The following is a 16,114-nucleotide window of genomic DNA, read 5'->3' on the forward strand; positions in this document are numbered from 1 at the left end:
GGAAGTTATTGCGGGAGAGAGCCAAAATTTTGCTAAAATTTTCATAAAATGTTTTAAAAAAAGAATCGTTTTGATGTGTCCATTTCCAGTCTCTAAAGCCAAGTTTTTAAGCTCTAAGTCAAACAGTCTAGCCTGGACACCCAATCATCTTAATTAAAAGTAAAGATATATACTTTGAATGAGAAATTTCGAAAATTTTTATTGTATTTCAGTGGAATTTAGATTATTTTGTTAAGATAATTAATGATTTCTTATGTTTTAGCATTATCGTTAGTGATACATTTAATATTCGTTCAAAATTCTTTCACATGTCTGTATTCATGTTGTAAAATATGCTTAATATTTTTAAAAATTGATTAAATATAGACAAAAAAAAAACTTTATAAGGCAAAAAATTGGCATAATTGAAAAGATAAGTTTCGCATTTTATGATAATGTGAAAATCATTTTTGTATTTAATATTTTTGGAAATTATAGCGGAAAAACGCCAAAATTTTGGTAAATGTTTTTAAATTAAAAATCACTCCAAAGTGTCCATTCCCACCCTCCAAAGTACTATATATGCGTCAAGTTTGATAGATGTAGGCCAAATGTTCTAGACTGTAGAGCACTAACATGCACATCATTATTACGAGTAAAGATAAGCAAATCGAAATTGCACATGCGCTTTTGTAAATTTATTTTTAACCATCTGAAGGTTGAAAGTCTAAATAGGCATTTGGTAACTCAAATGCCCAAAAATTTGTCACAAAACCTAAAAATGCTTTCTTGTTTCTTTTTTACTTCAAAACAAATTTTTTTTAAAAATATCTTGTACTAAGTTAAAGGCACCCACAATTCACATTTTCCAAGTTTTATTATAAAATATAAAAACCTTCACAAAAAGCTGAATATTATGAATAGATGATTCATTTGCAAAATTTTAACATGTAATTTTGTTTAATAATCTTAAATCTGAAAAAAACCCCAAACACTTCATTTCATACTCAACAAATGACTTTTATATGACAAAATAAATTTTAAAATACAGCAATTGATACGTAACAGGGTAAATTATTTTCTCCACATTCACCAAGCTGAAATTTGAAAAAATGTGAAACAATGAATAGATATATGAAAGACTTTTACTATAGTTTAACATCCCAATTTATTTTTCCCCCAAAGAAACATCAACATATTATTTTCAATACATTTTTTGATACGGTGATTTGCAAACACATGGCTCAACAATTTTTCAGAAGCTAAATTATCTGAAACAGATTAAAAATATAACAGCAAGTTATAAAGATAACCATGGAGCAATTTTACCTAACTTCATTTGCCCTGATAAAAATTTAGATACATATAGTGAATGAATTATGCTAATATCAGTTAATAAAACAAAAACTTTGAACTGCATGATAAGAGTAAGCTCATACGTGATTTGTATAACAGAAAATTAATGGTAAATTATAAAACAAAATATTCAAAGAAATCAAACAAAGCACTATCCAACAAAAAGGAAAAATAAAAGGGCATTTTTATTATATTTATAAACAAACTGAGCTAGCAAAAAAAGGACTATACATATATCTTTGCAGGCAAGAAAGATAAAAACAAACGGAAATATAGATAATAAAACTGCAAACGAATTTCCATTAAAAACACAAGCCATATAACACCTTACTGAGCAGTTTTATAACGATACTTTGTTGCACAGCAATAGTACTTATTTTGTATAGATATTGGGCTTCATTCTAACTCTAAAAATCTTTTTAACTCATTTATATTTTATAACCATATATTATATGTAATAAATTTTACAATTAACATGGTAAACATATGGTTATTGCTTTGGTTTCTTGGTACAATAAAAAGAGAGAGCGAGAGAGAGAGAGAGAAAGAAAAAAAAAACCTGTACATTGTGTTTTTCAATGGTAATTTGTAGGGTTGAGATTCCTACCATCACAGACTTGTTACTTGAATTAAAAGCTGCTAGTTATGCAGAAATTTATATTCTACATGACACAAATTCTGTCTTTTGGCCTACATATAACTTTAGGTAAAATAACAGCACTGATTCCTAAAGTGAAATTTGTGTATGCACTAATTTTAAAGTCACACAATAAATTAAAACAAAACAAACACAAATTTAAACAGACGAGGAAAATTATTAAATACATATATAAAATTCATAATTTAAAGTTAAAAAATATAACTTTATTTGCTTTTCATAAATGATCACTGCAGAGCATAAGATACAAAAAAAAAAAAAAAACTAATCTGAAAAACATCACAACAAAAAGGTGCTATATACAGGGAAGTAAAACATCAAAGATAAAAAGAAAAAGCATTTCTGAACCCATGCTCAAAATGTGACAAACATTAACAATCTCAATAAAATAGGAATATGATCATTATAGGCACTCTTTCAACAAGAGATTTGACTATTTTGATATTCAATAATTCAACCTGTTTTATGAATAAAAATTTATATCAAATATCGGGTAAGATGGCATAAGAGCAAATTTTAAAACTTTGGCTGGTACGGATTGAATGAAAATGTTTATTAAAGCAGACAAAGAAAGCTGGGCTAAAACGATTTTCCTATCTCTTAAAGAGTGCAAATGAATGTACAACCATTTACAACTGTATACAATTATTTATCTGTAACTGCTTAAAATTTTTTTTAATAATTTTGGTTTTCTGCAGAAGGATTTAATGAAGTCACAACAACTTGAACAACAAATCCAGTTTGTAATTTAGCCTCCTCTATTTTCATTTTGTCATGCAAAAGGCGACCACCAAAATACCAACGCTGCCTCGAAGGATCAATACCTTCAACAGCCTGCAAGCGTTTTTTGCTAGTTAATACAGTTTCACCAGTTCGAATGGCCAATTTTGTGTCTTTCCCACATGTTGAAAGTCGAAATTTTACAGTGATTTCTTCTCCCCCTTCACTCCAAGGCTCACTTTCGGCAGCAGGAGATTCAGATTCATTTGTTTCTTCCACTAAATTAATTGGAACACTTAAGCAGTATACTGGCAATTGATACCGATTACCTAATTCATCATAACAGTCCATTAAAGTACCTAGGGGGAAAAAAATGAATTTCATTATATTTCGGTCGTCAATGCAATAAAAATTAATAAAGCAAGAAAGGTTACTCTACACATGCATGTAAACAGTAACACAAATTGAAAGATTTTTGGAATGAAATTTTTGTAAAACACAAACAGAATGACATTTCTGATGCAACAATCGACAAATATAAGAAAATGAATCTTGCCGATAAAAATGGTATAAAATATTTTGTCACTTTAAAATGGAAGCAGATTTTTAAAATTTAAAAAGAAAATCAAATACACAAAATAACTAAAGTAGTCAATGGTGGAAATTATTCATATTTCAATTACTTAGAAATCTATATTTTTTATCAGTAAGAATCATATTATTCACTAAAAACATATCACTTTAAAACACATTCACCTTTTCTTGAAATAACCAAATGCCCCCCCCCCCCCAAAAAAAAAACATCAGCTTTTTATTAACAGGATGAAAAAAAAAAAAAAAAAAAAAGTCTTGCAATTTCAATTGGAAAATTCAGATACCTGCAATTTTCTGAAGGCAGAAAGTCATTTAAAACATCCTAGAATGAAAACTTCTGCTTTAAAAGCTAATAATAATAATAAATTAGTAACATATATAAAAAAGATAATATCAACATTGTTGAAAACCTGCTGATAAATAATTTTTTGAACCTCTTTAAAACACTGAAACTAACATGGACAAACTAAGACCAGCAAAAGTCAATACTGAATGCCTTCCAAAAAAATGTGCTTTTGACAAAATACAACTCATCCAGTTTTACTCATTGAGAATTGCATTAATGAAATTCTAATGGATATTTTAAATCTTAAATTAATATAAAGTGTTTCCACCTTGTAAAAGATCGTTAAGTGCCTGGTTTCTAAACATATGAAATATGCAACTTTATATCTGACTGCAATACAACTCGTTTTGATTTTCCATCTTGACTTCTTAAATACGAAAGTTGAAATAAAAAAAATCGATTAACTCATTAACATCTAGTGCCCTACTTATGGGAGAATTACATTTTACTTCTGAGGCTAAGTCAAACTAACAAAAGTCAACTAAAAACTAAATCAATTAAACCAATATTACAAAGTTTAAAAAACTTTGTAAACAACCAATCTTATTTATTTAATATAATTTTCAATGTAAGTTCCCAAATTAGGCAGTTGGTAATTTGCAATCATGCATGTTTGGAAAAAGAAAATTCTTTTACATCATAATAGTTTGTTTCAAATTCCTATTGAAATATGTTTATTACCTTTACTATTTCTGAATCTTCTCATTCTATATGGTTATTAAAAAAAGGATATCAATACTACAATATCAAAAAATTTAATTATTTGAGCCTTTTCTTCGTGTAACAGTAAATTGTTTACTTATTATTTCTAAAGTATACAATCAAGTTTTTGTATTCCACAAAAGATTTTATAGAAAACTTGGAGATGTGGTTTAGCAACAAAATATTTTACCTACTGGATAAAGTATCATGAATTATCTTACATGAAAGTAAAAAACATTTGAATCACAAATTCTCGCATGTTTAATAATTCAGATTTTTAAAATATTTTAATGGAGGAAAAATATCTGTATACAAATATGTATAAACTTTTACCATACCAGTAGGTAGTGATATATTGGCACCATCAATAATAGCTTGTGCAAGGGCATAATCATTAGTTTCTGCAGCATATGCTGCAGCTTTTAATGCATCCCAAATCTCCTTCCTTCCTTCAAATGCAGGAGCTGTATCCCAAAATTCATCTCGTTTACTATGAAGCTGACCCCCAGTTAAAGGCACATCACTTTTCCATTTTGGTTTTTCATGCTTCAGAGGTTGGTTTTTTCCTATTGTAACTAAAATGAAAAATAAATATTACTTAATAATTATTTAACTGCCAATTGCGAAATACCTATATATCAATTAAGAAAATGTTAATTTGAAGAATTATTAAATAAAACGAAGTTAAGATGAAGTAGAGAAGTATTTACAAATATAAATGTACTTTTTATAAATGCAATAATACAATGGAAATGCATTATTTAATATTCTCAAATTCATTCAAATATAACCCATGTTTCTTCAAATTACTCAATTTGATATATTAAGCAATAAGATATTCACAGCATAAAATAGTAATTAGTAATTATAAATTGTATAGTTCCTAGATTCTATTTTCAATTGACCGATTCATTCCAGACTTCTTTCTTCAAATGTATTTCTTCAGCAGTTTTCATTTTATATAAAATAAATCTAGTAATAGTAAGAAATTCTTATGGTAGGTGTTCATCTGATAGCTATATACATAGGAACTAACTGGATATTCAGAAATTAAATATATTAAAGCTAGATTTGATACTTTTTCTTTGTGAAAATGTTTGCTCCACTATTAATATATAAAAAAGTAAACGATATTAATTTTTTTACTAAAAATAATATTTTACTATAATTGCATCTAAGTTAATCTTTGATCACCTTAAAAATAGATGATGTAGATGTTTAGATATAAAGGTAATTTGGAGCTTAAAATTGTAGAAAATTAACAAATGAAAAAAAAAAAAAAAACTTTGAATTTCATATTAACAATGACTCAAGGGAGGAAAAGACAATCAGAAACCTTACAGGACATATTTAGCTAGACAAGACAATGTAAATAATTCTGTTATATTTTTTCACAAATTAATTTAAATATGCTGCATATGCTTTTTCTCTATTTTACAAGAAATCCTTTATATCATATTAAAATAAAACCTTAAAAAATCCAAATACAACATGTCAGGTTAGCTAAAATAATCTTTTCTGTTAGGGGGCAAGTACAGCTAAAACCTAATGGAAGCAATTGGCATTAGATTTTATATTTAGACTATTGAATGGAAGATGAATTCTAAAAAAAGTCACCAATGGTAGTAGTGGTGGGGCATATGTTGCAGCTTGGACTCTATAAAAATTAGAAGTTAATGATTAGATAAAGCTAGCAAAATAGGTTGTTCCAATTTTTATGGCTACAAAATTTAAAGCCACATTCAAATTTTAGCTAGCTGTGCCTCTCATTATAGTTATAATAATTATTTAATAATACTCCAGCTGGGAGTGCCAGTCATACTTAACTAATTTTCCTAGCATCTAATAGTTACATGGAGTTATGCCTGGTAACTAAGGCAGTCATACTATTCAAGAGACTAGCTGATAGCTCTTTCACCAATGAAACACAAATTTAGAACATTTTGTATTAAATGGGAAGTGTGTGAATTATGTTAATTCTGCATTAAAAAAAAATAGGGGGAGAGAATCTAAAAATACTTTTACATTCAGGATTTACAAAATTTTCTGATAGTTTTTCAATTTTCTCTAGTAATGGAAGAGATTATAAAGTCTCTATGAGGAGATTGTCAAAAAATGAATCATACTAAAACGAAATACTCAGTGTTACGCTACACAACATCACAACTTTTAAAGAATACATAGATCTTTTTACTTTAAAAGTAATGCATATATTTGCTAAGTTACTTCAGGTACTAAAATTGTGCAGTTATGAGCACAAATCAACTTATTCAGATAAAAATGAATATATATTCACATATTCCCATTTTATTTTCCAGTGTCCTTCATTGCTGATTGCCATCTGAACAAGAAAAGTTAGTATAATAGTCATATCCTAATCTGTAGCTATTGATGCTTGTAAATGGCATATCTAGTAGAAACAGAAGAATATGCCATAAGATTTTCCTGTGTATTAAAAATGACATTAAGTTGTGAAGCTATTGCATGAATTACTTGGACCAGTGCTGGATTCTACCTTGTCAAATACTGAAGTAATAATTTATGTTACAGGCTCCTTTTACACTGTTTCTCTCTTTATACTTGTTCTAAATGCTCATTATCTAGTTGCTCAAGTTTTCAAATCATAGCTCTGATTGCCATTTTTAATTTAGGACATGAAAACAGATTATGAAGTCTTCTAGTTCCCTGAAAAACTGCTGGGTAAGTTCTTTAAAATAAAAAAAAAAAAAATTGAAACAAGGCTGAACACTCTATGAGCAAAATTTGTGATTCAATCAAATTAATCACTTGTCTAAATGCTTCCAAAACTTTAGAAAGTAGATTAAAAATCAGATGTCATGCATGCAGGGATGGAAGGAAAGACTAATCCTTTTTAAAGCAATATTTAGCACATTTATTTTTCCATATTGTTTGTTTTGGGCACTATCCTCCTCACAGATTCTACCTTCCAACGAAAATAATATAAAATTTAGAATCATTCAATTTATTAGTTTTAACTTCATAAGTTTTCAAACAGAAAAAATTATTTCATAATTAAATTGATATTAGAATATGTAAATTTATCAGCATTATAAATATGATGATGTTGCATATATCATCATATATCATGATGTTGCATATCTACCCAGCAACCAAACATAAGATTATTTACTTCTATTATCATTAATAGAAGATTCCTACCACAAATATGGTCAAATTCAGAAAGTTTTGCACATACAAAAGAATCTGATAAACATCTGCAAGCATTACATCTAAAAGCTTTCAACATCATTCAAACTGAAATATTTTCCATCAGTGGTTTAAAACGTATGCGAAAATATTAATCCCTTTCAAAAATTACTGAATTTACTGATAACCGAGATTTAAATTCCTAAATGCAATAAATGATTCTTCTATAATAAAATTTTATTCTGGAAAATTACCTATAACAATACATCACATAGAATTTAAGACAACTACAACAACAACAAAATAAATCAAGGATAAAATAATCATTTAGCTATAAAAACCACTTAACAAAAGAATTTAAATTTTAGACCCTTAGAATTTGACATTAGCTGTTTTCATAACCCTCTAAATAAAAACAGGATCTAATCTAATTCCAAAAAAAATGAAAATATTTAAGTTTTACACTAAAAATTGAAATTACATCTAACATTATTTTATAATTGTTATGTAATCAATGAACAAATATATAGTTAAAAAATCATAAATTATATGAATTATAAAAACAATCAAACATTAGGTAATAACATATCAATGGAAATATTAAATTAAAATGCAACTTTCAATATCTGCATACAATGTTCAAATTACCAATAGTCAAAGCAAAAAGACTTATTTAAATATAAATATTTTACACTAAACTTTAGAAAGAAAATAAGAGCAGAACACAAAATATTTAAAAAAAAGAAAAGAAAAAAAAAAAAAATAGATTAACCACATTATTTTGATACTTATTTGCAGAATATATTTTTTTCACAATCAGAAATTTAAAAAATAAATTAGAAAACATTTTCAGGAAATTTTTAAAAAAATAAATCAATCTACAGGTTTTTTTTTGTTTTTGTTTTTTTTTAAGAAAAGAATTTTGGTTTGACTTAATAAGTAAATGTATTATGTTTTCATAAAAGTTTTTCAATATTATCAGTAATTACTACACAATATTATACTTTATAAATGACAATTTTTAAAACATCAGTTATTAATATACAGTGACTCATTAAGTCAAAATGTGTCAATTTATAGAAGTATCTGATTTTATTAAAACAAAAAAAAATCATGCTAATGACTATTTCTGTTAGGCAGGTATGATTAATTTAAGCAAATGTATATTTTTTATTTTTATAAAAGAGTGGTAGCGAAGCATATTCATCTCCTTTGGATTTGAGCATTACAGCCACTTGTAATGATTTCAAAATCCTAAACATAATAGGAATACAATGGATTTTTAAAAATTACTTTTTATCAGTACTTACAAAAAATTAATAGAATTTGTTAATTTTGCATAATAATGTAGCAATGAAACTTATATCAACAATTAACTGCAAGAAGGAAAGAAAATTCATCTAGATTTTCTTTATATATACATATAAAGGGAACATCTTTTCGTAGGCAGAGTAAACAATTAGTAAGAAAGAACTAACAGTTAAGCATAAGGATTCTTTCAGAGAGGGAATGTACAACTAAAAGAGATAAATCTAAAATCATGCCTAAAGTGGGAAAAAGTTAAAAGTGACCAAAAAAAGTAAAAATCTATTCCTAACAGTAAGGCTATTCTTTTAACCAACTATGTTTTAATACCAGGTTACAACGATTATCAAATTAGCGAAGTCAAATACAATTTCACTATTTATGTATTTAAGCAGCATTCAAACTAATCATGATATAGACTATTGTTTAGTTGGGTATGAGAAATTTTATTTCCCACGAATATAGAACTTTAATAATTTTAAATCTTTATTACAAACAGAAGTTAAAACATCATAATTATGTTCCTATGACGAAAAATTCTGGCAAATTTCAAGAGTTTTAAGTTATACACATTTTCTTTCTCTTTTAAAGATAAACATTAACTAGGATTTATGTTTTTTATAACATAAAATTTCATCAGGAATATTTTTTAAATGTGACAATAGCAGAATGTTTACTGCAAGAAATATTTAAAGAATAATTTCAACAAGAAAAAAATTGGAATAGGAAAGAAATTACTTATCAAATATAGATTTAAAAATAAAATAAAATGCTATTTAAAGCAGTACAAAATAAATCCTGTTTTCTTGTTAAAGTTAGTAAATTTTTTTTTATTATCATAATTTAATATGCTGGCTCATTAAATACTATGCTAATTTTATGGTTCTAATAGCTGGCAAAAAAAAAAAGAAGCATATATATATATATATATATATATATATATATATATATATATATATATATATATATATATATATATATATATTAAATCCTTCACTTACTGAGCATTTTTCAAATTAACAACTTTAAAAAACAACCAGAGACCAGATTTATACTAGTAAATGCGAAATATATAATTTTTCTTTATCTTTTTCATCTTTTTTTAAGCTGAAAAGTAAAGCAGGAAAATTATTTTTATAAACTTAAAATTTACCATTAAAATTTCTTTAAATAAAATAGTATAACAAAAAGCTTTTTTAAGCTACAAACCCCATAGATGTTGATAGTAAAAAAATGCACTAGTCAATAATTCTTCTAATGCTTAGCATTAAATATCTTTTGCAGAGTTCATTTTTGCAAAACCTAAATGTGCTCCCCAGTATTAACCTGCTCACCACTAAACCTGCCGAAGCTGGTTAGGTAAATTCAGTATTGGTGGGCTGGTTTCTGCTTTAAACAAGGGATGCAGAATGAAAAGTAAGTTATTACTAAAGATCTCTTTAGGAGAAAAATATTAGCTATTCATACCTGATAGAGATGAATTGCTTTTGCTTGTGGCACGGCTTCAAATGTTTATGGAGAATTAAGCGCTAAATTTATAGTTGTGTATAAATTTAATACTTAATAAATAAGATTAAAAAAGTATATTAAAAAAAATTATATTCTTATTTATTAAACTTTGCACTGATCTGAACAAGAGAAATATTATAATTAAGGATACCAGACATAAATAGAACTTTTCAAGAATTTCAAATACTAAAAACAATTTTGTTGAAAATTTTATATTCAAGATGAGAATTTAGTGTAAGCTATGTAAGTTACTTAAGTTAATGAATCTTGTAAATTGCATGAACTTTTTCTAAAGAAATAAAATATTCTACTCATGAATACATACTTTTTGGGGTGACTGGGCTCGATTAAAAGACTGAATAATAATAAAAAAAAAAAGATTGACAAGTTGAGGTAAATTTTATTAATAATATTACAGAGTTTTGAAATTTCATGCGCCTTCGTGTTCTCAATACCTGCATAATTTTAATATTTTAAAAACCCAATTATTAATAATAGATTAACTTAAATTTCAATTCTAAATACAAGGTGCTCTATAGCTGCAAATTCGATTTAAAAAAATAGGATATCAAAGTTCCATATTAATGAATTTTGAAATAAAGGCTAATCAATAAGAAACAAAATAAAATGCTTTTTTGCACACCAATAAAAGTGTATCTTTTATTGGTTGATTTTTGTTAAATTTGTTTTGCATTAAAATTAATGCTCCACATGATTTGGGTAAGATAACAAATTTTAATTCTAAGGGATAAGGTGTCTTAATAATAATACACACATCAATGATATAACTTCATTAAAAAAGAAGGTTAAATTAAAGTTTTATGGTGTGGTTAAACGGTAACAAAAGTAAATATGGGCTTAAAATCTTCAATACTTTACTCGTTTTTATTAGCTAAATGGAATATTTTTAAAAAGAAATGTTTTGATTTAAATATTTTACCTTAAACATCTTAAAATATATACCAAGAAATACATGATAATACCCATTGAATCTAATGCAGTAGAATTCCAGAAATCTAAGCAATATTTAATTTGCTTTATTTCATATTTCTTTTATTAAATGAACACAGAAGATTCCTTGCAAAATAATCAAGTAATAAAAAAAGACATAAGTTGAAATTCAGTACTTTCCAGCTAATTTGCAACCTCTCTAAACTAGAAGAAAGGCCAACCTTATCAAATATTTTAATAAACTCTCTAGTTATGGTCAGCACAATAAAACCTCCCTTTACCTAAATAATTGGTATTCAAATCAAAGATTTAAGAAAAACAGTCCCTTCAGTCATGCCAAACTTATGCATTTGCTTTATGGTGATGTTGAGCCTCACTCCAAAATCTTGTCCGAGCCCCTCAGAAGGACACCCAGAATCTACTTTCACTTTGACCTTACTATCCAGGTTACCAAAAGGGACTTGATTCCCGTTCATCTTAGACAGCTGGCTTTGGAGATCTTCAATGAGATCCCCGATAATGCCATAAAAATCTTAACAGACGGCAGCAGACTGAATGACCATGCTGGTAGTGGCATCTACATTGAGAAGCCAAGGGATAAATTATTCATCTCCCTCTGAAACCCTGATTTCTCTTTCATCTTCAAGAGCAAATTAATTGCAATTGAACACGGCCTTGAAGCTATTCTCCATGAAAATGATTACGGGGACCTCTGGATCCTTTCGGATAGTCGCAGCTCCCCTCAACACCTCCACAATTGGATTACAGTCGGAGATAAAATAAGTATTTCCATCCTTATCAAGCTCAGGCTTATTTCAGAATCCCATGATGTTCATTTTCAGTGCATCCCATCGCACGTTTACATTTTACGGCAATGAGCATGCAGATAGCTTGGCCAAAGAGGGCTTCAGCCACTCTAGTTCTGCCTCTTCAGCCCTCACCTTTTTAGAACATCAATCAGTAGTTAATGCTGAACTTTCAAGGGAATGGAAGAACCTTCCTAGCCACCAATAGTATGCTGGCAAAGAACCGGGCTCTTTGCTTATTCTCAATTGTGACAGAGCCCAGAGCCTCTCATATGATAATAACCAGATTGGCAAGTGGTCACACTAAAAGTCTCTCATTTCTAGAGGGCAGAAAGACCTTTGCAGTCTGCTCTAAATGCCATGCTCAGCAAGCCTCTGCTGAGCACATCCTGGACTGTTTGGGACTTTTCAGAGACCATATACTTCTCCCCACTTCTGGTCCTCAACCTTCTCCAGGTACATGGTCTAATGGACCTTGTCTGACTTCGTCAAACAGCTGGAGGATAAGTCACAACAACAAAGAATTTATTTTAGAATCAATGCTCATGCAATATAATTAAAATTATCAAACAGATACTGCAAGTTAAAGGTATCTAGTATATTTAATACATGTGATGCATATAAATTTGAATTAACTTTCCAGTTAATCTCTTTCCATGAAAACAAGTATAGATTTCCATAACTATGATTTACTTACAAAACTTTGTGCATTCCTCAAAAATTTATTTCCTTCAAATGTTGCTATTTTTATTTTTGTCTAAAAAAGATACACAAGTTTCTATAATAGAAACATACGTTTAAGTATGTGAAAGGACTTAACCTGCCTGCATTATTAACACAAAATATTTTATCTAATAAAATACTGGAGTATATGGTTGTATTCAACAGATATTCCTAAACCTTCAAAGAGTGCTACATCTGGCAACTACTTTATATCTCAAAAAGAAGGTTAATATTACATGGAAAATGTTTCAAATTTATTTTGTTGCAATAGGAGTCTTGTACTGTCAAAAAGCTTATTTTTACTCATGTAGAATACATCTTCTAATGAGCAGTTAAGGACATCTCCTTAGTATTCTCCATTCAAGTGCAACTCGTTTCCAGTTTTTTTCACAGGCAACCTGTGAAAACTCAAGTGGAGACAATATCGCAATTTAATAAACAGATATTACAAATTAAAGGCTGCAGTCAATTCATGACTCTCTTGAGGCTTCTCTGCCAATAAAAATGATAGTAAAGAGTACAGGAGGTAGATGTGCCTGCTTCATTGCTGCATATGTTTTTTTTAAAAATGCATATGCAAATATACTAACATTTTGATTATTTTCAGGAGTCAGAGGATTGAGTTTCCTAAACAATGAACATATGATTTCTTAAGTTAGAAGTATTAACAGTTAACATCAGCAAAACATTATTTGAGATAGTAAAAACATTGAAGCTTTAATATTCTCAAAGTTAATAGAATTGCTTAATTTGTAATTTTTAAGAAAATGGTCCCATTTGTAATTCATCTTTCAGGAAATCAAAGCAAAATATAAATTTTTTCCACTTTCTTTGATAAAAAAAAAAAAAAAAGTGAAGTGTCAAACAAATATCAACTGTTTAAATATTTCATGAAAAAATATAAGGTTTAAGATAAGGGGGAAATTTTTTAATTAGATAAATATAGCCAGTCAAAATATTACTATTCTAATCTAGCAATCTTCTCTGATCTAATCTGTATTACAGAATGGTTGATTTTTAAATTTTATCCCTCATTAATAATTTTAAATTTGTAAAAACAAATACTGTAACATTTGAAGCATCAACTTTCAATAAAGTTCAAACAAATTTATTCATTTGATTAACTGCCAAGCATCAAATAATGTAGATAACTCTAAAAGATATTTATTAAATTTTTTCTAATATTTTATTAAAATATAATGCTACAGAAAGGTCATGTTTTAACAGAAAAAATTACCCAGCCCCTCTCCTTTTGGTAGAATAGAGAATTCCACATTTAAGATAATTAATAATAAGCAATGGATGCTTCCTATTTCAACAATAAAATAAAATTAAAAAAACAAACAAACTATAGTTCCACTGCTGAGAAGTTCAATAATTTAAATAATGCGAAAACTCTTATACAAGTTTATATAATCTATTTAAATGTTGATGACAATATTAAAAAACTAGTTAATAAATAAGACTACTTAAAACTGTAATGATATTATGAAGAAAAGAATAAAAAAATTTTAAGTTACATAAAAATTAATAGTATGGGAATTAAATTTCCTCTTAAATATTAATACATTCTGAATCCATATATCCATAAAATTCTGTTCTTTTAGCATTATTCAAATTTGCAATCAGCTGAAACTAATTCTTATTGAAATAAACATTCAAATAATAATGAGAACAAATGTTGAATCTTTTATTAATCTCTGAAATGTCATGCTGATCTTTTCCTGATATCCTCTGGATTAAACATATATTTTTAAATTGCTAAGTATTTAAATACAAGAAGGGAACAAATAAGCAATTTTACATTTTTCACTAAGCAATTTGAAAGGAAAACATAAAATCTAATTCAGAATGTATATACAAATTACTTAGGAATGAAATTAAAAGAGAAAATATTTAGGATTTATATTTGATGAACTGAGGAGTCTTGTCTTTCATGAAAACCCTAATATTCTTTTTATTTGAAACTGAATAAGCATACTTTCCCATAAAAAAATTCATATCAGATAACATTTTTTTATATTTATCAACAAATATTCTTTCATGCAAGCCGAAACGGGTACCGAAAAGTTATAAAAGAAAAAAATTGCATCAAATACATTTCAATATCTTATAATAATCTATAGTTTCTCCACTGCAAATTAATAACAAACAGCATTTATAACATACAACTAACATATACAAAAAGCATCAAACTCATAAAAAAAATCCTTGAAAAAATGTTTTGTTTCACATTACACTTCATTTAAATGCTAATTATGCTATTAGTTAAATTATATCTTCAAAATAGAAATGGGATATTACCTTATCTAACTAGATATAAACCTATAAAATTCTACATTGTATGCCATTATAAAAAAAGATTTGCAAAATTTATTTTAGCACAAACTAGATTATAATCTGCAATTTTCATGCATTTTTAATTTCAATGATTTTAAAGCAATTGAAATAATTACCCAGAATTATATATATATTTTCATTCAACCGAAAAAAATAAAGTTTTTCTAAAAAATTATAATAAGTTTTCATGCTTAAATTACTGCTGCATTACATTTATCCGAACTTATTTATATTAAATGCGTCAGGAAAAAATTTACTTTCACAGCGACTACTTTCATCAAAGATACAAACTTAAAATTTCCATATTTAATAAGGCTTATAATATAAATAAATTGAAGCATTTCTTTCTTACTTGTTTGGTTCAAACTTGTGCCATCCAGAGATTCTATACCCGAGGAAGGTCTGCTTTGTTGTGTACCAAAACAACCTCCCATTATCACAGATAAACAAGCATAATATGATCGTTCCCACAGTTTTCAGTAAAATGTATAACAGTTTTAGCACGTTTCAATCGGTGTATACGATAACCCCTCATTCGGACGAAGTTTAAAATAAGAAATAATGAAATTAATAAAAATTACAAAATTCTTATGCGTAAAATATGAACTTTGAGAGCTGATATCATTACGAAATGAACATCACAACAATAAACAATCATACGAGCTTATTAACAACACGAGTTGCTAGCTAGATCGAAGGCTAAACCAAAACCCGTCCATTGGCGATTTCATTGTTATAAATTATTCATACAGTGAGAGGCGATGGCGCTGCTGAAGGACAATCGAGATGATTATGAAACTTATTAATGTTTCAGAAGAAATTAGAAAGAACTTTTTTCTAATTTTTCAAAAATTCTTTCATGAATAAGCGAATTTCACTATGGATTAATGCCACACTACAGATACTGATTGGCATACTGATCAGAGTTTGGGGTCCATGCTTTCATGACATTGAAAA

The 16,114-nt window shown here is 27.5% G+C and overlaps 1 protein-coding gene across 1 annotated transcript; it reads right to left on the reverse strand.

Moving 5' to 3' along the window:
- Positions 1 to 1,495: 1,495 nt before the first annotated feature.
- LOC129958088 (ubiquitin domain-containing protein 2-like) lies at positions 1,496 to 16,066 on the reverse strand. Its single transcript, XM_056070277.1, has 3 exons — positions 15,510 to 16,066; positions 4,694 to 4,930; positions 1,496 to 3,072 (listed from the first exon to the last, which is right to left on the reverse strand). The coding sequence occupies exons 1-3, from the start codon at positions 15,589 to 15,591 to the stop codon at positions 2,669 to 2,671; spliced, it is 723 nt and encodes a 240-aa protein (XP_055926252.1). The 5' UTR covers positions 15,592 to 16,066; the 3' UTR covers positions 1,496 to 2,668.
- Between the last annotated feature and the right edge of the window lie 48 nt (positions 16,067 to 16,114).

Source organism: Argiope bruennichi, chromosome X1 (genome assembly GCF_947563725.1).
Source record: "Argiope bruennichi chromosome X1, qqArgBrue1.1, whole genome shotgun sequence".
Lineage (NCBI taxonomy): Eukaryota > Metazoa > Arthropoda > Arachnida > Araneae > Araneidae > Argiope > Argiope bruennichi.